Source organism: Diachasma alloeum, unplaced genomic scaffold, assembly GCF_001412515.2.
Source record: "Diachasma alloeum isolate Michigan unplaced genomic scaffold, Dall2.0 Dall_scaffold_00603, whole genome shotgun sequence".
NCBI classification, from domain to species: Eukaryota; Metazoa; Arthropoda; class Insecta; order Hymenoptera; family Braconidae; genus Diachasma; species Diachasma alloeum.
Window position 1 is genome coordinate 388,291 of NW_021680735.1, and position 23,182 is coordinate 411,472.

The 23,182-nt window shown below is 35.1% G+C and overlaps 2 protein-coding genes across 2 annotated transcripts in view; one reads left to right on the forward strand and one right to left on the reverse strand.

Moving 5' to 3' along the window:
* The window catches only part of LOC107043599, a 9,951-nt gene extending 9,222 nt beyond the window's left edge, over positions 1-729 (forward strand). Inside the window, exon 9 of the mRNA XM_015265154.2 lies at positions 323-729. Coding sequence (XP_015120640.1) covers positions 323-617 — 295 coding nt within the window. The 3' untranslated portion in view covers positions 618-729. The remainder of the gene's footprint in view (positions 1-322) is intronic.
* LOC107043570 (potassium channel subfamily T member 2) overlaps positions 1-23,182 on the reverse strand; it is a 169,943-nt gene that overhangs the window by 77,329 nt on the left and 69,432 nt on the right. Inside the window, exon 3 of the mRNA XM_029126494.1 lies at positions 3,458-3,537. Coding sequence (XP_028982327.1) covers positions 3,458-3,537 — 80 coding nt within the window. The remainder of the gene's footprint in view (positions 1-3,457; positions 3,538-23,182) is intronic.

A 23,182-nucleotide genomic window follows, 5' to 3' on the forward strand; every position in this document is an offset into this window, starting at 1 on the left:
TACTATTACTACTTGTCTCAAGTATTTTTTCTACTTTTGAGAAGTACAGCTCGGTACTCAGTACAAGTACTTTCAGTACTGATGATGAGTACAGTTGGTACTTGTCACCAGTGATAATTGTACTTGGAGCATAAAAACTTGTATTCAGTCGATTTTCGACTTGGACCAAGTAAAAAAATTAGCTTTTCTCCAGAAACGCCTCGGTTCTGAATACAAGTAGTTTTCCTACTTATCAGAAGTAATCTTTTTTTAGAGTGCAATTGTCTTATAATTCTAAATTTCCTTTTGACATTTAATGACTCCAATGACCTTTATGCTACAGGAAACAAATACAAAATCAGAAAGATACCGAGAATCCGTTGGAAACTCCACCAACAATACCCATATTTGAGCCTAATAGGTGGGTACAGTTGGAAAAAACAAGTCTGGAAAAAGACGCAGGGCAGACTGTGGTACCTCTCCTGGATGGATTGAAAATATCAGCGCGTCCACCTGTACCCTTAACTGGTATTGATTTCTTTCTCAAATCAGCGGAAGGATACGGCGGATTTATCAGTTTTCGCATCACTTCGCTCAACAGGACTGAGTACATGGATGTTGATGACATTTCTGTTTAATACTAATCGCAGAACGAAAACGTTGAAACGTGATACATATTTTCGGTGGTCTTGCTTCATTCTAATGTAATTCTGTTCAAAGTGTACTACTGAATAAAAAGTATCAATCGTGTTTAATGAATTTCTTTTTCAAGATATTCCTTTCCCTCGCTAGTAAAAAGATTTAGGCGTCAGCTAGTTTTTGAGGAACTAGAATAGGTCGCGCGCTTTCGGCGCGCCGTCGATAGGCTAGTAGATTTTCAAAAAATGAGTCGGATTCGTATGAATTTTATTCTTTTCAATTTTTTTAGTAGAGTAAAAAATAAAATAAAGAGAAAAATTTTCAGACTTTTAATCGCAAATATCTAAAGTCGACGTGAAGAATTAGAAATAATAAATTGTAAATTGTGTCGAATTGATTATTCCGCTGAATTATTTTCATTGTCAGTGGGATCATCTGGATTTTTATCTGTGTGTTATATATCAAAAATAAAAAAATATCACCAATATATATATTCTATATATATACATATTATATATAGGGGAGGATGGGGCAAAACGGCCCCCCTTCAATCGTCAATATTTTCCGATTCAATAATCCGATTGGGATGAGTTAGAGCTCGTTTTGAAGAATGAAAAATTATCTTCAAAATGAAGTTGAAACTGGGAATTTTCACAATGTCATTCACAAGTTATTGACAATTGAAGGGGGGCCGTTTTGTCCCACCCTCCCCTAATATATAAATAATTAGTAAAGATAGAACCCATGTTTTTCAAAATCACTGACTAATATCAATTTATTATCCCATGTTCTGACCCGCCCCAAGAACGTTGGTTCTAACTTTACTGATTTTTTATTGAGCCCTGACTTGGCTTATTTTCATTGGTTTCTGTATTTTTTCAAATTTTCCTATGAAACTTGTATTTTTCTAGAAAATTGTCTTCCTCATTTCCATAGGGCACAATGTTTTTCCAAAAATTATGCTGATCAACAGGTGACTCTCTGACTAATAGGTGTATACTCTCTGATTAGTAGATTGATACCATGAGGTTTTCGGGGGTTTTCCCCTGACTTGACCGTCGATCCGAAGTGTCTCCATTAAATGCGAAATTAGACGACGATCTGTTCTTGAATTTGCTTGCAAATTACTCTATAAAACACTAAAATCTCGTTGCCTTTCAAACAGCCCTTTTTTATAGAGGACATTGAGGGCTGCAAAAAAAGTTGTCGCAAAAATTTTGCTATCCCCCTTAGATACCGAGATATTCATTGAAAACCGGAATCTAAGGGGAAAATCGACGTGAACCGTTTTACCGCGTCGGTACTGAAGCAAATAAAGTTTCTCATTCAACCTCTTTCTCCTTTGTTTTTCCTCTTCACAAACTCGCTGCCATTTTCGAAGGTCACAATTCACCTTTAGACTCCGCTCACGAAAAGATCCCATCATTAACCCCGAAAAAAATCAATAATATCCTATTTCCAGGCGAAAAAATGCTAGCCATCAAAATCTCTTGTTACGCGGTACAAAGGGATAACATATAGGCCTCCGACTAACGAAATTCCGTTACAATCGTGCATGTTTTACCTCTAAAGGTGATCCGTGACGGTGTTACCTTTGATGAATTCTACTCACTGTGTACTGAGTACTGGAATGGACGTCAAAAGAGCTGTGAGGGGGAAAAGAGCCCGAACGCCGGCTGGTGGCGTTCTGTGCTCGACGTTAATTGAGTGGAGAAGGAGTCGATGGTATTACTGGCATATTCAGTCAATACAGACTGTTCACTACACTGCTAAAATTTTTTGTCTGAATTTTCCGGTACACTCTTTGGAAATTTTTATCGAACTTAAGGGAGATAGCGAAATTTTCAGAATACACTGAGAGAAAAAATTATTCCTGCCAAGGATTGATATTCTCGTCAGAAGATAATATTTTTTCAGAACGAATTTTTCCAGGACAGTCATTTTCAGAGAGTCCAAGTCTATCCTCAAAAATTACAGTGATGTTGAACAATCTGATTATTATGCTACATATGACCTTGACAAAATGTTCTCCGATATCTCCCGGATTTTACAAATTGGCGATTTTCTCAGGTAAAGAAAAGTGGAATAATTCNCCTTGTTTGAACCGTAGCTATATACCCATCAGTTAAATGGTCGGTCCTATCGACAATCCTCGAGCACCATCGGGAACGTTCGGTTGAGCGGTCAGACGATCGCGAAAACCCCAAAATTTAGTACATCATCAGCCTTTGTAGAATCAACGTGTCGTATCATTCAAAGTACATCACCGACCATCACATGAAAGCACATCACCTCAAATTGAGTGAATTCTCAGAGACAATTATAATTTGATGCGCTCAACAACCAAGTTCAAACCAAAGGGTAAACTTTACGGTTGACGAAGTGGTTTGATTCCACTAAAATACAGTGACGTTTTGTAATTCAGTGTTTTAATTAATTTCCGGCCTATCCTGAAACAACACCTCCCACATCCGCCCTAAAATTAGATCCTCATCTCAAACATACCTGTTTCGTAGCCCTCAATTCGCTCTACAAAAAAGGTCATAACACAAATTTTGCTATCTGCCTTAGGTTCTGCGATATTCACTGCAGTCTGACCAATAGTCAAAATCGACTTAAACCGTTTTATCGCGTCGCTGCTGCTATTGTTAATTTATTAACAAAAACAACTATACTATTTGCAATACAAGAGCAATTTTCCACTTGTTTTGTTTCTGTTTTAAAAATATCGCCTTGATTGTCTCGAAACCCATCATCAGTGAGAGCATTGCAGTGAAATTTTCTCTGCTCTGGCAATACTGATCAGCCCCTGGCCATCATATTTTCGCTTTGAACTTACTTGAACGTTGATTTTTGATGAAATAGAGTTGCAGCCGTTCCTTGAATGTATTCTCGTTCACGTAATATTCAACACGCACTCTGAAACAGAAATAAGTAGGAAAAATATAATGTAAATTGCTTTTTGATGTCGGGTTTTGCATATTTCACATAAATCTCTAATTCCAGCGGGAAAGGGGAACTTGAACATTAAAAATATGCATTATTCGCAATTGAAATTACTCGATGACGTCAGAGATATGTCGCGGTATATACAACAACTTGGGATTTGTGCGGTACTTTGACCTGACCTGGCACGAATCTTGGGGAAAGTTAGCTGCAAGGTGAATCTTGCAGTGGAAAAGAACTTCGGAGGGTTTCTGCAATCGAAACTGACTCGACGAGTTTGTGCCAGTTTTTGATTGATTAAAAGGAGAAAGGGAGAAGCGGCTAGAGGTGCATAACGACTGACATCCGTCAAACGTGATGCTCAGGACTGGTGAAATCACTCTCTTTTGCAGCAACTTTTAGCCCCTCGGTATCAAGACCCACGGAAATATGACAGCTTTCGAAAAATCTCGAGGCGCAGAGAGAAAAAATTTGTTCCGCCGAGATATTTTGTATTGAATTAATTTATTTGTGGACAAAAAGAAAGTTTCCATCAAAACATGATAATTTTCGTGAGATATTTAGGTGTTTCAGGGAAATACATTCGTTTTACGGAGAATTATATGAGACTCTGGTTTTATCGAGTGAATATTACTGAGTAGTGTATATTTTTATCCAATAAACACTTATGATGTCCATGGGACAAGTGATAATTTTAAGAGGAAACTACAATTTTCTTGCGATTGGCAACACTGAATAATTTCGAGGGGTCAATTTTTTTTTGGGAAAAAAATATTGTGGATTTCTCTCAAATAAGTGATCGCCGTACAATAGATTATATTTTTTCCTGCCAACAGCTCGAATTCTTCTAGGGATATTCCTGATGATCACGAGAAAAATTTAATTTTTGGGAAAAATATTAAATTTCTTTCTACACTGTTAAACATTTTCATCTGAATTTTCCAGAAATTTTTATCGTGTTTAAGTCCCACTGAAATTTCAGGAAATCTTGTCATTGAAAAATCAAATATTTCGGTGATTTTCTGTTCAAATGATCAGGAAATCAAAAAAATACTTGATTTTTCTGTTTAATTATTCTGGGAAAAATTCATCAAAATTCAGGGAAAAATTGAAAAATCATGTCATTTTGTTTCTGAATATTCATGTTCCACTGAAAATTCAATCAAGTTGTGAAATTTCATAACGATTTTTGTCCTAAATCCGATCCAATGTTACTCTTATGAGATTTATCATAATATCTTCCATGAAGTTTCAAAAAATTTCTAACAGCGTATCTTCACGTTACATGATAGTCTGTCATTTTCAGGGAAAATTAGAAGACCGTCAAAAAAACAAGATTACGAAACTTCCATTCGGCAGCAATAGACGAGGCAAAAAAAAATTCTCTTTAAAGGGAGACTACTGTGAGTTTTAAAAGTCGTAGGTTATTGGCGTAAGACTTTTCATACATTGAAAATCGATTATATAGATCTGGAAACGAGTAGTAAGTGCAAAAAAAATTTCTTTATTGTTCGTTCGCCCGAAAACGCTTAAAATGCTAAAAACAGTCCAGGGCCTCCAATTTTTGAGCTACAAAAGATTTTTTCTTCAAAATTTTCGGAAAAATGTGTGGAACAACAATTACGAGCCAGTTTTTTGGAATTCGACTCCTACACAGCGGATTTCGTTTTTGTTTCATATAAAAAAATTCACTATTTGTGTAAAAAAATACAAAAAAAGCAAATTTAGCCATGTAAGAGGTGAATTAAAAGAAAATAGCTCGTAATTGTCATTCCACATATTTTTCCGAAAATTTTGGAAAAAAAATCATTCGTAGCTCAAAAATTGAAGGCCCTGCACTGTTTTTGGCATTTTAAGCGTTTTCGGGCAAACGAACAATAAAAAATTTTTTTTTTGCACTAATTATTCGTTTTCAGATCTATAAAATCGATCTTCAACGCATGAAAAGTCTCACTCCAATAACCCACGACTTTTAAAACTCACACTAGTCTTCCCTTAAAGAAACACAGGTTGCAATTTTTTCTCTTCTCCATTCCCTCAAAAGTTCTTCAGCGTCCACACACTATGATTTCTGCAGAGCATCCCATTTCAAATCCAATTCCTACATCATCATCATTGAAATAGCAACTCCAAATTGGTAGACAGAAAATCGTCTAGATTCCCTCGGGCAATAATATAATCAAACGAATGTAAACTCCACCCAGTACGATCACCTATTACTCTCAATAGCCCTTGGCAAACTCCCCGAAACTCTAGACTCCTACATACGGAATACCGTCGCAAAATTGGAATCACGAGGCATACGATAGGAACGTTTACACTCAGTCAAAAGAACCCTGTTAAAATTGAAATATTCAATCTCAAATGCATTGTTCCGTGTCAGTGAGTATGAAGTTGCTTCGCCAATGGAATTGCACAGCTGAATTTTTTTAACGTCCGAATTATGAAGTCTCATAGCACCAGTGACGTATATGAGAGCAGCATGTGCATGAAGAAGTACTTTTTCATCTATTTCCATTCCGAGAAATAAAAATAAATCAATTGAAATGGAATTACTGTCACGTGACGACTAACCTTAGGATTTTAATTCCACTTGTCTATCTTTTCATTGGATATCGCCGGGAAATTGAATTAAAGAGATCGCGAAAAAGGCAGAATTCTGAGAAAAGAATAATTGAATTCTTTATCAGTCAATCAAAGATCGAGGCGTGCGCTGGACTGTAAAATGGGGCAATCAGTTTAGTACTTAGTTGCGCTTTGCATTCAACTGAATTAGTCAGTAGTATGGATCGACGCTTGCTCATACACTGAGAGAAAGACGAACAACACTTAGAAAATTACTCTTGAAATTGCAAGTAAAAAATCTTGAAATTTTTAACAACAAATAATTTACGTGGAATTTCCATTGATCGTATTATTGATAAATCAGTCAATTTTCTTGATTATTTTTCTCACTCAGATTTCAGCCAATCAGAGCGCAATATTTAAGGCTGTCAAACAGTTTTATTTCGGAAATTTCTAAAAAATTTCCGACGGAAATTCACTAGTAGCTTTTCAAATGTTTCTCATCTTTCAACGCATTTCACGTTTAATATTCTGTGTGACAGATAAACAAAAAAATGGGTTGTAAATGTATGTCTGTATAAATGTATCCGGATGCTGTTCACTGCACTCTGCTTGGTCGAAATCCGAGTGGAAAAATAATCCGTCAAACACTACTCGTGCTTCAAAATTAATCGGATATTTTTCTCAAGCTTCCCTGCCTAGGAACGAGTGGGTCAAATTTTGCAGAATTTGACACAATCGTTCCTAGGCAACGAAGCTATCGGAAAATATCCGATAATTTTGAAGCACTAGTGGCATTACTACTGAATATTTAATGAAATTTTATTTCTCAGGTTCACACGATAATGAAAATTACTGAAAATAGGGAAAATTCCGGCAACTTTTCTTCTGAATTTTTAATCTCTTGAAAATCTAATGGAATGTAATGCTTGATTTTAGCGATAGGTGTGAAAATCCAAATTGTCATTGAAAATTCAATGATCATTCATCATGAAAAATTTAATTTTATTGAATTTCTCAGATAAATCAGGAATTCCATGAGCAATTTAGTCTGAAATTGAATTGAAGTTCTGAATATTGGAAATTCAAATGCATCTGTTACTTAAATTTGAAAAAATTTCTAATAATGAAGTTCTCAAACAAGTCTTGTTTGGGCCAACAAAATCGATAGTTGGAAATTACGAAAAAAATAATTCTCATTTTTTGCTTCCGAATGGAAGCTTTGCATTCGTTCGATTTTCACTTTTGCTAATTTTGCTTGGAAACAATCCAGAATGGTCTGAAACGGAAAAATACGAAGTTTGGGGACCATGTTGTGTGCGATAGTGTCCACTCAGTGGTCACTTTTTCTTAAAATTAACGAATAAACGGGAAAATTGATTCCAAAAAATCTGAAATTTTGTCAGTCTATTGGAATCATTTGGGACTAACTTCATGCCAAAATTCAACTGGATCCGTCAATTAGTTTTTGAGAAATAGTCATTTGTTTCTTTACGTTTTTTCCTAAATATCTCGAGAACTACCCAACCGATTTCATTTTTTTTTCAAAATATTCGCCTTGATGCCCTCTATTGCAATCAATAAAAATATATATACCCGTTCATAAAAAGTTTTCGAGATATTTCGATTTTTCTCTTTTTGACCTAAACTCGTTGTTCGCACTCTAGCATCCGCAAAAATGGAGATATCAACTTGAAATTTGGCATGAAGTTGTCTCTAGTAGTAACAATGGTTCGTATTGAAAATGGGCTCAATCGGATGATTAATTTCTGAGATATTCAACTTATGTAAATCTAATTTCTTTAATATCTCAATAGCGAGTTAACCAATTATAATTTTTTTTTCTGATTTTCGTCTCGATGTCCTCTATCTTGACCAATCAAAATATCTGCATCTAATTATACAAAATTTAGAGACATTTTCATTTTTGTCGTTTCGACTTTAAAGCGTTGTTCACACTCTACCATCCGGAAAAATAGAGATATCAACTTGAAATTTGGCAGGAAGTTGTCTCTAGTAGTAACAATGTTTCGTATTGAAAATGGGCTCAATGGGATAATTACTTTCTGAGATATTCAACTTTATATGTAAATCTAATTTTTTTAATATCTCAATAGCGAGTTGACCGATTCTAATTTTTTTTTCAAATTTTCGTCTCGATGTCCTCTATCTTGATCAATCAAAATATCTCCACCCAATTATACAAAATTTAGAGATATTTCAATTTTTGTCTTTTTGACTTTAAAGCATTGTTCGCATTATAGCATCCGTAAAAATGGAGATATCAACTTGAAATTTGGCATGAAGTTGTCTGTGGTAGTAACAATGGTACGTATTGAAAATAGGCTCAATCGGATAATTACTTTCTGAGATATTCAACTTTATATGTAAATCTAATTTTTTTATTATCTCAATAACGGGTCAACCGATCCTAATTTCAATTATTCAAGAATACTCGTCTTGTTTTTACAACAAATAACTTATTTAATCAACTCTCGTAGATTGTAGAAGTAGCAAAAAAAACATCAAGATAAAAATCAGTAAAATAAGAAACATTACGTTAACTGCGTCAGCCTACTCGTAATAGAATTATTACAGATCCATTCGGAAGCTTACTACCAATGAAATTGGTAGAAATTAAAAGACGAAGAAGCGTTATAATACATAAAGTAACAGTCAAATGGTTTCTACCAAAAAGGCTTGAACCCCTACTTGTTTTAATTTTCAACCGCTCATATAAATTTATTTAAAAAACCTCCTTCCTTGCGCCATTATGCGGTGAGAGGGGACTTCTGAACTGTCACTCTACTTTCAACAATTATAATTTCTGTGCTGATGGGTATGTGTTGTTTTTATAGGAACCAGATCTGTGCGCGCGCTTTCGCGCGCGCTTATCTATTTGTTGTGAAAATGAAGAAGTCGAATGTATTAAACTTCATATACTCATAGATGTTTTATAAATATTGATAATGACTTGAAGAGAATTAAGAGAAGGAAGAGTGAAACATCAATGAATAATTTTTAATCGTCGATTAATTCCTTTTTTACGTTTTAAAATAATCTGATTAAAATCTGTAATGGTTGAAAAATGAGGGGAGGGTTATAAATTGATTTCGTAGAAAACTGAAAAAAGTTCTTGAATTCTTCGGAAAATTTCACAATTTTCTAGATAACCATAAATCTTCAAAAATTTTTCTCGAATTATTTGGGAAACCGAAGAATTTTCATGAATTTTGTAGAGTTTAGAATTTATGTATGAAAATCTGAGAAGCAAGAATTGATCATTTTTGCGTATGATAAATATGAAAAAATTAAAATTTGGGAAGTGTAGAATACTTTGCGAGTTGAAAAAATTAAGAAATACTGTTTTTTTTCTCATGATCAACAATCAGAAAATTTAGATATGTTTTGATATAAAGACAAACTTCACACATCAAAAAATGAAAAATGTGATGCAGAAATTTTTTTTTGGAATCTGAAGAATTTGAAAATCCCGGAGATTTTATTCAGCGACTACTTCACGTGACTCATTGACCAATCAGAATTGAGGATTAGCGGTCAGGCAGTTTCGAGATATTTCGATATAAAACAACTTCACGTTTCTCTCATCTTTAGTAAAATAGGATGGAGGCAATTTTTATAGAAAGTTTACCAAGAAATATTGTGTCACTAAGTTACAAAATTGCTGTCATATCATTACTATTTTTTCATTTTTTAATTCTGAGGGAAATTAATCCGACGGAAAAATTTAGCGAAGTAGTCCAGGTCAAATGAATCCGGGAAGAAATCCAGGAATGTATGGTTGAGGCTGGATTAAACCGACGTCTGGATTACCGGTCGGGTATTTTTCCAACTAAGGTGCCAGGCATTCCCATATTTTTCGATGAAATTGAATTCCGTATTTAGTGTCGCGGACGTTAAATAATTTTTTTCCTCCAAATCTCGCAAATTTCTAGCTAAATTAATTCAGAAATTAATAAGATTGGGGGGCAATATTTAGGGATAGGTTGAAGGGAATCACTTTTGATCAATTCCTTTTTTTCCGCTGATGGAAAATGTGGAACGACTTAGTTGCTGGTAACGAGACTTCTTAACTATTTGATCTATTCGGTAATATTAATGAATGGTGGGAAAAGTTGAGAAGAAAAAATCGTTAATAATACGGGTTTTATACAAATAAATTCAATCACATTCGAAGTAGATGAAAGGACTTCAATTACTAAATGAAACATTTAGATCTCATACTTTTCTAGGAAAAACGGTAATTGTTTAATATTAAAAAAAAAGTTTGATGAGAAGATATTGGCAAACTGTAAATGTCAGGTCAATTATTCCATAAAAGTTGATAGAAATAATAAGAATTGAATTTTTTTTTTCATGAAACTTCTCCATTCTTGAACATGAAAACTTGACGAAAAATATTGGACGTAAATGTACAAATCTTGATTGATGTTTTCAAAATAAAAAAATTGTAGAGAAAAAATAATTGGATACCAATTTTATTTACATGGGATCACGTATAGTGGATGATAATCTGTAGAATATTGCGAACACTCTTCCTTCCTTTCATCATTGTATTTTGTAAAACCACATATTTTTTAAAATCCCTCTTTAAGAGGATTTCAGTCCCGTATTTTTTACGATCTTCTGTGGCGAATAATGAACAATAAAAAAGGATGATGCAGTATCCGTTATTGGCTCACAACCGTCACTTGCAGTACTGCACATATGAGAAATTCCTCAATAAAAGTTTGCTTTTGAAACCGGATGCGTTTTTTCATGAATTGAAAAAATTGAGCTTCATAAAAGCGAATTTCAGCCCAGTGAACTGTACGTGTTCTCTAACGATTGGAATGGAATGGACCACCATTAATTGACTTTTACGGGTTTATTTCACATTGATGTTGATATAAAAAATGAACGAAAATTGGACAAAGTCAACTGATGTGTTGTTTTACACACTTGCAATTCTTCCATAAAATACATGAAACTGCGATTTTTTAAATCAGAAAACTATTTAGTTGAAATAAATAAATTGTTTCTTTAACATAGAGGAGAGTGGGGCAAAATGAATCAGTCAAAAAATGACTGACGCAATTCAAGCAAAAAAAAATTTTTTATCACATTTCTTTTTGTTAACTTTTTTTTTTATTCTTGGGAATACTGACGAGAATAATAATTATGCATTCACTAGAACGGAAAATTATTGAGAAGTTTTGATGGACAAAGATTTTGTCAATGAATTATTCTATTGAAATTTAGCATCACATTTTCCTTTTTGCCCCTCTGGGTCTCCTCCTGGGCCTTACGGTGGACTTCGGATTTTGCTGTTTCATTTTCTTTTCAATTAATCCATTGACAAATTCTTCACATGTCAAAATTTTTCAATAGTTTTCCACTCTACTAACTGGAAAATTATTATTTTCAGCAGTACTCCCAAGATAAAAAACAGTTGATGAAAAAAAAAATTTAATAAAAATTTTTTTTTGCTTGAATTGCATCAAACAGTCGTTCTTTTCATTGTTTCATTTTGCCCCACTCTCCCCTAATTAAATTCTTTTTCTTGAAACAAGTAAACAAATTTATTAATTTGTTACAAATTATTTTTGAAACAAAAAAAATCAGTAGCGAAGTGGTAAAACGGTTTAAGTCGACTTATCTCTCAGTTAAGTGTTTGAGGAATATTTCCGAATCTGAGGGAGATAAAGAAATTTTCGTAATGACATTTGTTGTAGCTCTCAACCGGCTCTACAAAAAAGGTTCTAACAACAATTTTGCTATCTCCCTTAGATTCCGAGATATTCATTGAAACCTGGTCAATAGTCAAAATTGACTTGTATCGTATTACCACTTCGCTACTGATAGAAATAAATATCTTCCACTCTTTACGAATTCAGGAAAATGTCACGACTTGTGATCTCCACACCTCAATCAATCTGAAAAATTCCGCGTCAACATCCAATTAGAAGCGACCGTTCCATCTCTCACTCCCGCGCCCACCCGATCCTCTCCACTCACCAATAATTAATATCCCTGAACTTTTGTGTTATCACCCCACAGCATCCAACAAACTTCCCCACCGCCCATCCTCTTCCAGCAGTTCCCACGGTTCACCTCCTAAGTGTTCTTGACCCAAGCCCATGCATTTGACAAATCGAGTCTCAAAGGCTGTCAAGGTGTTGAGACTCCTGTCCGTAGAGAGCCCTTACATTCGATCTATCAGTAAAACTTAACCACCCAAGTTGAACGAAGCCAATCGGTAATTCGGTGGGTAGGAAAGTTTCGCTTGAGAGCAGTAGGCGGTTTTGAGGAGAATCCCACACGTTCTATTGGCCATATAGATCACATCTACCCGGGGAAAATTGAATTAGTCGAGTTAGTCTAATGAATCAATTTTACCGAGAAGGAGAGAATAAAGGTCCAACTGCGATTCAGTACTGGAGGGGAAAAGCGATAGAAGATCACTGAGGGAAAAAATTAGGTCTGCCGAAAAATTATATGATCCCCTGAAGAGATCTTTTGTCGTGTTGCATCAATTTCATCATAATTTCATGGAGAAAACCGCGGGAACTATATATTAATTCTTCAGGAAAAATAAATGAAAAATGCGGAAAATTCAGAAAAATCTCTCCTTAAATTTAAGATTCATTTGAATTTTCAGGGAACTAGAAAAGGAAAGCGCGCTTCGCGCGCGCATACTCCAGCTAGTGGTTTATTTTATTTTTTATCCTTTCATTTATTTTCTTGAAAATAATAAAAATAACAATAAACAATCAAAGGAACATATAATTTAATGTCACGTTTCTACCATGACTTTTTACAGTTAGAATTATATTATTTCACACTAAATGATTGCTTCATGTCAAGATAGTTAAATTGCCCATAAAGTATCCAGAACAGAACCCACTCATTAGTTAATCTTTGTTGAAGATCCTAGATTATACAAATCTTTTTTTTATCGCTTTAATAGAAGATATTTTTTCAACTTTCTATTTCTATCATTTCAAAAATTATCTTTTTAAAAAGAAATATAAAACAAAGATTTGTATAATTTAGAATCTTAAGCAAAGATTGTCCTTATTACTAGGCTTAAGGTTATCCCTGGTGAGATTGATTGCTCACAAAAACGTGACACTAATTTTTCAATAGACGATTTCTTCAAAAATTCCCTGAAAATTCCATTATTATTATATATATTACATTATCATTATTATTATTATTATTATTATTATTATTATTATTATTATTATTATTATTACAGATAGATATATATATACCGCTGTATATTGCCACCGTCCTTCCAACGGCAGATAATACTAAAAAGCATTATTATACTTTACTGAAAATAATCATTATGATTGTACATATATGTATTACCGTATTATAGCTGAATAATCAATTAAGTAAGAAATGAAACGGTTGAATAGAAATTCGAATGTTTAAAAATTCCATGAATTTTAAAGGAATTCCCTCAAAATTCAAGGGAATTTATCGGTGAATATGAATTTTCACTTGGAAAAATGGGGCTTTATGGGAATTTTCAGAGAAACTGCAAAATTTTGTTAACAGTGCAAAAGTATTTTAATACACGCAAAGACGTACTTCTCAAGAAACGTTTTTATTTTTTCTGAGTGTGATCTCCTACTGCGCTCCTCATAACTCATAACTCATAACAGAACTTACCCCGCAATTAAACTCCATCGATCTCAACCACATATTCCTCAATCCCCCCAATAACTAACACGACCTACCCACGCACGCAATTTCACGAACGACAATTCCATAAACCAATTATTAAATAATAAAATGAGAAAAGCATCAGAAATTACTACATACATGGAGCCACTGAGGTGTGCGCACAGTTTGCGTGACACAGTTGTTGCGATTAAATTGGCAGTGAGCGGAACGTAACATATAGGACAGGGCAACCGAGTGAGCGAGAAAGCCACATGTGGCGTCAGTTTGCAACAGTGTGCGTGACCAAACGTCGAGGAAACGCCGCAACACGGCAAAACCGTCTCAGTCAAATAGCCTGATGGATTTTCCGACCGAAAAAGGTGACGAAGCAGACCACGAGAATGACAGAGTGAATGAGACCTTCGATCCTTTGTTGATCTTGTCAGTCGGTGATTTTGTACTGAAGTACACGGAGGAAAAATAGAAGAGAAATTACTGCACTGGGAGAAAAAAATTAATTCTACCAAAAAATTATGCTCCCGTGTAAATATATAAACCCAGATATTTTCTGATCCCATACGGACATAAAATATACTTGAATTGAGATAAAATATACTCAATAATCAACCACACGGAGAGAAATTTTTTAGAAAAATTCTAGTGCTTGTACGGGAAAAGAGACGCAGTGACGGCCGGGAAAAAATTCCAGTGCCGGCACTAGAAATTTTATTGGGGAAAACTTGAATTTTTCCCCGTATTTCTGTGAAAATTTCAAAAAATTTTTTTTTCTACCCGGAGCCAAAGTGTCATATTTAGGCTTTTGTCGGGGGAAAGTCGACTTTCGGCAAAATCGAACTGTTTCATTTTACCCTATGTTTCATTTTGTCCCACTTTCCCCTACTCAATTCAACTATATTTTTTTCCGTGCAACTCTGTAATTGAGTAATAATCATTTTTTTGCAATTGTCAGATAATTTTCATCACGCAAAACTTCGGAACAATTGATAAAATGAGGTGGAACGACGGGTCATCCGCCTTCTTCACAACCGAAGTGGTGATAATAGTATATTCCGACCCGGCGGGCGCAAAGTTACATTTCCTCTGGAACTCTGGCTTTGCGCCTACGCCGAGACGGAAAATCGCGTTCTAACCACGGGAAGTAAAATAAAGGACCCTCAGCCGCGTGCTTACCAACCTCGCCTTCGGCTCGGCTGGTAATTGCACTGGCGGCTGAGGATCCTTTATTTTCCCTCCCTAGGTTAAAAATATACTAATTGTGCATCAAGGGCGGAAAGTCAAGTTTTCCCGCCCGATTTGCACATGCTATTTTTAACTTCCCGACCCGAAGGGAGGAAGTTATTGTAATGACCCCGATAATCGAATGTGGAAATTTAAGCATTTCTCCACGTTTCATGACCTTTGGAACCACTTCTGACCCTTTTCAGGTACCTGTCTGTATGTGTGGATGTGTGTATGTGTGTGCGTATGTCTGTGACAAAAATTTTGTGCCACGATTCCTCCTGAACAAACGATGCGATTTGACTTTTTTTTTTTAATCGCTGTATTTTCATGTGACTTGAACCTGATTAGATTATGGAGACGATCGTCTCAGCGTTTCTCCAGTTTTTTCCAAAAAACATTTGGAAAAAAGTCGAAAATTAGCGTTTTTTTGTAAACGAGACCATTTCTCCGTGCATAACGATGCGATTTCAAGTTTTTTTTGTTAGAAACGATGAATCTTGATATAACGCACAAATCATGGAATACTGGAAGACATTTAATCAGCAGTTCACTAGCTTTTTTCGAAATCGATATACATTCAAGAAACAATTTTACTTTTCTGATAAATTACATCTTTTCTCGATGCGGAATACGGCGATGTGTGTGCATGGGAGTGTGTGTGAGTGCGAGCACGCGCACGGATTTTCTTGTCTTCTATGGGTATTTCCTCGGAGAAATGTGAGAAAAAGATTGAATAAATGCATAATAAAAAAATTAATGAAAGAAAAAATAAATGGTCGGGAAGTTATTGGTGCGACCCGTAATGGGTCACATCCAATTCCACCAACCTCTACCGGTCATACCCTAAAGAGGGAGCGCGCGAAGCGCGCGACCGGGCCTGATTTTTTAACACGCCTGCAAAGGAAAGTTTGTATTTTGCTCTTTGATGAGCGGGAGGAAAGTGAGTACTTTCCGCCCTAGGGTGGAAAGTTATACTCCCTCGGGCGGAAAGTCAAGACATCCCGAGACTTGCCGGGGCGGGAAGTACTTACTTTCCTCCCGCTCATCAGGGAGCAAAGTACGAACTTTCCGTGCACACTGAGAAAAAAATTTATTCCTTCCAAGAAAATGTTATTGGTGATATCTTTTTCATACTCTTAGTAGAAGAAAATATCTCTTTTGGAACGTATTTCTCCAGGCCAGTCATTTCCAGGTGCTCCGAAATCAGTTCCAAGCGTGAGAATTATGGTGATCTATAAGAATATTCTTCTGCATATGACCTCGAAGAAACTCCAATAATAATTATTAACATTTGGAATTATTCCAATTTTCTTTACCTGAGAAAATCGCCAATTTGTAAAATCCGGAAGATATCGGAGAACATTTTGTCAAGGTCATATGTAGCATAATAATCAGATTGTTCAATATCACTGTAATTTTTGAGGATAGACTTGGACTCTCTGAAAATGACTGTCCTGGAAAAATTCGTTCTGAAAAAATATTATCTTCTGACGAGAATATCAATCCTTGGCAGGAATAATTTTTTCTCTCAGTGCAGGTGTGTGAAAAAAAATTTATACTCACTGAAACGAAAAAAAGTGAATAAACAAACTTTATTAAATGAATAATTCACATCAGAGGTCACCTCACGTATCCACCAATTTCAATATTCCTGGGACGACCGGGGGGTAGTTCTGCCCACACCCACCCCACCTTCCCCAGAAACAAACAAAAAACATTTTTACGATAATTCCGTGTGGCGGGGAATCGCGTGTTCTCGTTCCTCGAAGTTGGGGTAAAAGTCACGGCAATTTGTGAGACAGTGCTCTTTAGTATCGTGTATCATCTATTGACCGAGTGTCGACGGCCCAAAGTGTACTAGTTTCTGTTTTCGTCATCTTATGAAGCGTAAAGTGTCGGTTTTGCCTGGTCATTAATCGATACATCCCCAGGTGATGCTAATGCCTCTTTTTACACCGATATTAGACTAGAAAAAGTAGTGTCTGATGAAATTAAGACGTTTTTGTCCTCAAATGAAGTAATTCTTTCTTGAAAATTACTGGAAAATCCGGAAAATTTAGAAAAGTTTTTCATTGAATTGCAGATTTGTTTGAATTTTCAAGGAATTCCTTCAAAAATTCCTGGAATTCCAAGAATTTTCAAGAAATTCCCAGAAAATTCAAGGGAATTCGCTAGTGAATATTGATTTTCCCTTGAAAATGTATGTAAATGAATTGTCCGTCTTCTTGCCGCGCAAACTTAAAATTCTATTGACATTTTCCCCTTAAATCAAATTCAAAGTATTTTCCCGGAAAAGTCAGTCAATTTATATATTTATCGGTCATTACCTTATGTCCAAGATCAGTAGTGTCTGATGAAATTAAGACGTTTTTGTCTTCAAATGAAGTAATTCGTTCTCCAGACGAGATCTTTTGTCGTTCTCAATTGAAAATTACTGAAAAATCCGGAAAATTCAGAAAAGGTTTTCTTCGAATTGCAGATTTGTTTGAATTTTCAAGGAATTCCTTCAAAAATTCCTGGAATTCCAAGAATTTTCAAGAAATTCCCAGAAAATTCAAGGGAATTCGCCAGTGAATATTGATTTTCCCTTGAAAATGTATGTAAATGAATTTTCCGTCTTCTTGCCGCGGAAACTTAAAATTCTATTGACATTTTCCCCTTAAATCAAATTCAAAGTATTTTCCCGGAAAAGTTAGTCAATTTATATATTTATCGGTCATCACCTTATGACCAAGATCATGCGCTGGAAAAAAAGTGTGCAGTTGTTCAAGGGAGACATTAGAGTGTCAGAAGAAGTCTCACGTGCCTGGGAGGAGATCACGTAACCCACGAGATAATGTAAAAACACGTAGTTTGAGGGAAATGCCAGAATTCACGTAGTTCCTCATTTTTTGATTGAAAAACTTGTAATGCAACTTTTTCAGTTTATGAAAAGTTTCAACTGTTCTTTGGAAGAGCAAGAAATTTCCACGAGTAAGAAGATTCATTATTTCATAGTGCGTAAAAAGTATTGCTGGAGTTATTACTGATTAAAAATTTTAAGCCGTTTCCCGTGAACTGATTTGATTAACATTAATCATTTTCTTCTAAAAATAATAATTAATATTAACTATCACACGGAGAGAAATGTTCAGTAAAAATTACGGAACTCACAGTTCGCTCTCCCATTATGGAATCGACTCAAAAAATTTAAGTGACGGTATCGTAATTTTTCACAGGAGATTCGGGTAAAAAATGCGGAACGCTCTAGAAAAATTCCGTGACAGATACGTAAAGTTTCCCACAACCACATTTTGCTCCGGAATTACGGAAAAGATCCGTAATTTTTCTTGAATATTTTTCTCCGTGCAATTGATAATTAATCATGATAATAATGATGATAAATCATGAATGATAATCAATAATGAATTATTATGAATTATTAGTTGATTATTCCATTAATTTTCAATCATTTTTCAAAAAGCCTCGAGGGTTGGAAGGTTCGATTGATATTGGTGCTATTTTGGGTATTTTTCCGTCATCAATGGCTCAATTTATTAGGGGAGGATGGGGCAAAACGGCCCCCCTTCAATCGTCAATATTTTCCGATTCAATAATCCGATTGGGATGAGTTAGAGCTCGTTTTGAAGAATGAAAAATTATCTTCAAAATGAAGTTGAAACTGGGAATTTTCACAATGTCATTCACAAGTTATTGACAATTGAAGGGGGGCCGTTTTGCCCCACCCTCCCCTATTAATTATTATCGATCAGTGGGAAATGGACTCACTTGGGCATGAATTTTGCATGTTTTTTTCACTCGGATCCTATAAGACAAAAGAAAACAAAATATAGCGGAAGAAATGAAGAAAATTCATGCCCAATAATTGTAACAATGTTCAAGCGAGCAGTAGGATATTCGAAAAATTCAGCCAATTTTATGAAACTTTTTTCACATATTATTTAATCCATTTAGGCATCCCTTGCAAAATTTCAGAAACCCCACGTTTTGGACAACAACAGAAATGAATTTTAAAGTTGCTGCTTGTATATGAGGTTAAATGGGTCATCGATAATTTCAGTATTTTTTCCACATTGCCGACTGGGCGATAATGTAGGGAAAATGTACGAGTTATCGATGCTCCCCTCAGCCTCACGTATACGTAGCAACTTTAGAATTCATTTTTGTTGTTGTCCTGAACCTTGGGTTTCTGAAATTTTGCAAAGGGTGACTAAATGGATTAAACAATATGTGAAAAAAATTTCATGAAATTGGTTGCATTTTTCGAATATCCTACTTCTCTTCTGAACATCGTTAATAGAAAAACTCTCAAGAGATAAATCCACAAAGAAAAATCAAAATCTATTGACTTTTTCCTATTAAATATCTAATAGGAACTACGCAAAAAATAAATAGAATTTTCACTAAAATTCGCTAAAATTTTAATAGAGTACCCATAGAATTTCTAGAGAATTTCAATAGAATTTTCTAGCGAATTCGCTGGGGGTTTCAATTAATTTTTTTCATACGTGATATCCAATAGTCCAGAAACCAAATTGTTGGAATGTCAATTTTAGGGGTCCAGGTTGCGTTCTATATCAAATTACCCTAGTAAATTCGGTGGGCGCGGGCGCCCGGACATTTAGTCTCGTATATTGGGCGCCCTAGCGGGGACGTTCCGTCATCAGCCGCACGCATGCTATACGAGAGTCGCCCTGGAAAGTCCGGGCGATGGCGCTCGGACAATTGATTTCTACTAGGGTATGTGTGCCAAATTCCTAGTATCAGATGATCATACCCGGGTAGTAAAATATTATAAAATTAGTGTAATAATTAAAATTTTTAATTTATATTTTAACTTATCAATATTAATATAGGTGGGTATTCCTGTGAAGAGTGTGGATAACTTTGACTTAATTGCAACCTCTATGAGACATATAAGTTCAAGTTTATGTGCTCATATATATGTACGGGCCAATCCCACACTGTTAAAAATTTTCTTGAATTTCCGGTAAGGGTCTTGGAAATTTCACAACTTGATTGAATTTTCAGTGGAACAGAAATTTCAGAAACAAAATGATATGAAATTTCAATTTTTTCCTGGATTTTTCAGAATTTTCACAGAATAATTCAGTAGCGAAGTGGTAAAACGGTTTAAGTCGACTCATCTCCCAGTTGAGTTTTTGAGAAACATTTCCAAATCTAAGGGAGATAGCAAAATTTTCGTAATGTCATTTGTTGTAGCTCTCAATTGGCTCTACGAAAAAGGTTATAACAAAAATTTTGCTATCTCCCTTAGATTCCGAGATATTCATTGAAAACTGGCCAATAGTCAAAATTGACTTAAACCGGTTTACCACTTCGCTACTGAATTGAACAATGAAATATTTATGAAATTTCAGTGGAACTTGAACACGATAAAAATTTCTGTATTTTAGCACAGAAAATTTAGACGAATATTTTCAACAGTGTTGAACCCCAATCTCCGTCGCTCGCAATCAGAAAAATTAGACCCAATTGATTTACATAATGAAACCAAAAAGAGGTTCTTTCAATGTTTCAATTATTCCACATCCCCGTGACACTGAACGAGATGAACAATAGCTGTAATTACTCTCAAAATTAAATCTATACAATATAACATCAATTCCAATCAATCAACACTGAAAATTTAATTACCATTTTCCCGACATCACAATAAACTTTTGTTTCACTTCATCAACTGATTCCAATGATTAAATCATTCTGTATTATTTCTCTCCTGACACGGCATTCTCCCGTCCATCCAGCGTTGATTTTTAATCAACATTGATGAATATCAACAGACTATTACCGAGCAAAAATAATTTGATACGCTCCCTTTTCATCGTTCACCTGGTCGTCCCTCTGTTGTCAATCTCTCGAGGTTATTTTCTCTAGCAGCATGTGCATGCCGTTAAAATGCATCATGACAAATGAATCGGCTGATGTTGAGAGGAAATGCCTATTTACATTCCCCGACTCCGATGAAAAATGAACGCGAGAAGATTCTTTGAGGCGTGCTGCAAGCCCTTTGTGAAAATAAAACTAGAACATTTTGTGAGAGATAAGCTGTGCAATCTGAAGGATGAATTCCAAGTGGTCTGAACGCGACATGTAACTCTAAATGTTTAATGGATAAATCGATATCTCGTATGCATTTTTCAGTGAAATTGTCGTGGTCTGTGGATAGGAGTTTCTAGTGCTTTAGCCAATTGCAGGGATCAATTTCAGATTCTTATGTCCCAGATTTGGTCAATTGCGCTGTTGTTGAATATGGGGACAGGCGGCATTGTCAGCGTGACACGTGACAAAATGTCAACTGTCGAAATCATGTATTAGTTAAGAGACCGTTTGGGTGTGTACAGACCGGAGGTAAATTGGACTTTGCCGCATAAAAAAGACGGACACTGTTAAAAATTTCTATCTGAAATTTCCGGTACAGTTTTTGGAAATTTTTATTGAATTTAATTACCACTGAAATTTCAAGGAATTCCGTCATTGAAAATTCAGAATTTCGTGGAAAAATCAAACAGAACTGTAAATTTCAGTTCCATTTTTTCCTGAAAATAAATAGATAACCAGAAAATTTCGGTAAATATATTCTTGAATTTTCAGGGTAGTGACACTGATTGTGATTTAGGGGGAAAAATCATGAAATTTCAGATTTCACTGAAAATTCAATGTAATTTGGCATTGAATATTCATATTAGATTGGAAATTCAAATAAATTAAGGAATGCGTGTCTTCATGCTGCTCAAAATTCTGAAATTTTACTGAATTGTCAGTGAAACCTGAAATTTCATAATTTCATGATTTGTTGTTAAGAGACCGTTTAGGTATGCACAGGCTACAGATAAATTGGACTTTGCCGCGTAAAGAAGACGGACACTGTTAACAATTTCGATCTGAAATTTCCGGTACAGTTTTTGGAAATTTTTATTGAATTTAATTACCACTGAAATTTCAAGGAATTTCGTCATTGAAAATTCAGAATTTCGTGGAAAAATCAAAGAGAACTGTAAATTTCAGTTACATTTTTTCCTGAAAATAAATAGATAACCGGAAAATTTCGGTAAATATATTCTTGAATTTTCAGAGTATAGTGACTCTGATTGTGATTTAGGGGGGAAAAAATCATGAAATTTCAGATTTCACTGAAAATTCAATGTAATTTGGCACTGAATATTCATATTAGATTGGAAATTCAAATAAATTAAGGAATTCGTATTTTCATGCTGCTAAAAATTCTGGAATTTTACTGAATTTTCAGTGAAACCTGAAATTTCATGATTTATTTCTCCCTAAATCGCCTTCAGTGTCACTGTCCTGAAAATTAGTAGTCAATTGTCGTCCACGAAATTTCATTTTTGTTTCCAACAATGTATTTCTTCACATTTTCAATCCTCATATGGAGTAATTGAAGGAATCAATCTCCCAAAAAGCTCGAATCACTACAATAACCGCACTCTCCACTAGTGCGTGGGGGCCCCGTTATTCTTCGCCTATAATCCACTCGACTTCATCGAGCCTCTCAACTGGAGTGAACAGTAGAATCCATTTTTTATTGCTCCCCTGCCTCGCGAAATTTGAATTTATCAGGGTGATGGAGTGGTAAATATCTCCACATGGGAAAAATCCCCCAAAAACAAAATTTATTCATCACAACAGATAATCACATTCCTCTAGCTTGAATAATTTCGACTCCCCCTTCTATCCACGACCTTCACTTCCCTTTCCCTATTTGCCCTCAATGAATCATCGATCTCGTTATCATAAATCTTGAAAATCCTGAAACGTGACGCTTACATTTTTCGATATATTTTTTTCTGTCACTTTTGGATATTTTCAGTTTTTGATTTTTTCAACTAAATTGCATGGTATAAATTTGAAAAAATCATATCCAGTCAATATTACGTAAAATAAATTTCGCAAAATATTGTTATTTTTTCAAACATTTCCTTCTTATAAATAAATAATAGAACTTGGAAGGCTTGGCAGAAAGAGACTTGGGCTAGATGGAGATGTGCCAATGCAGTGAGAGAGGGTAAAGGCAACTATATGGATACCAAATGCCGGGCATGCAATGACTCGGTAGAATCTATAGAGCACGCAATAAGCTGCGAGCTGGTGATGA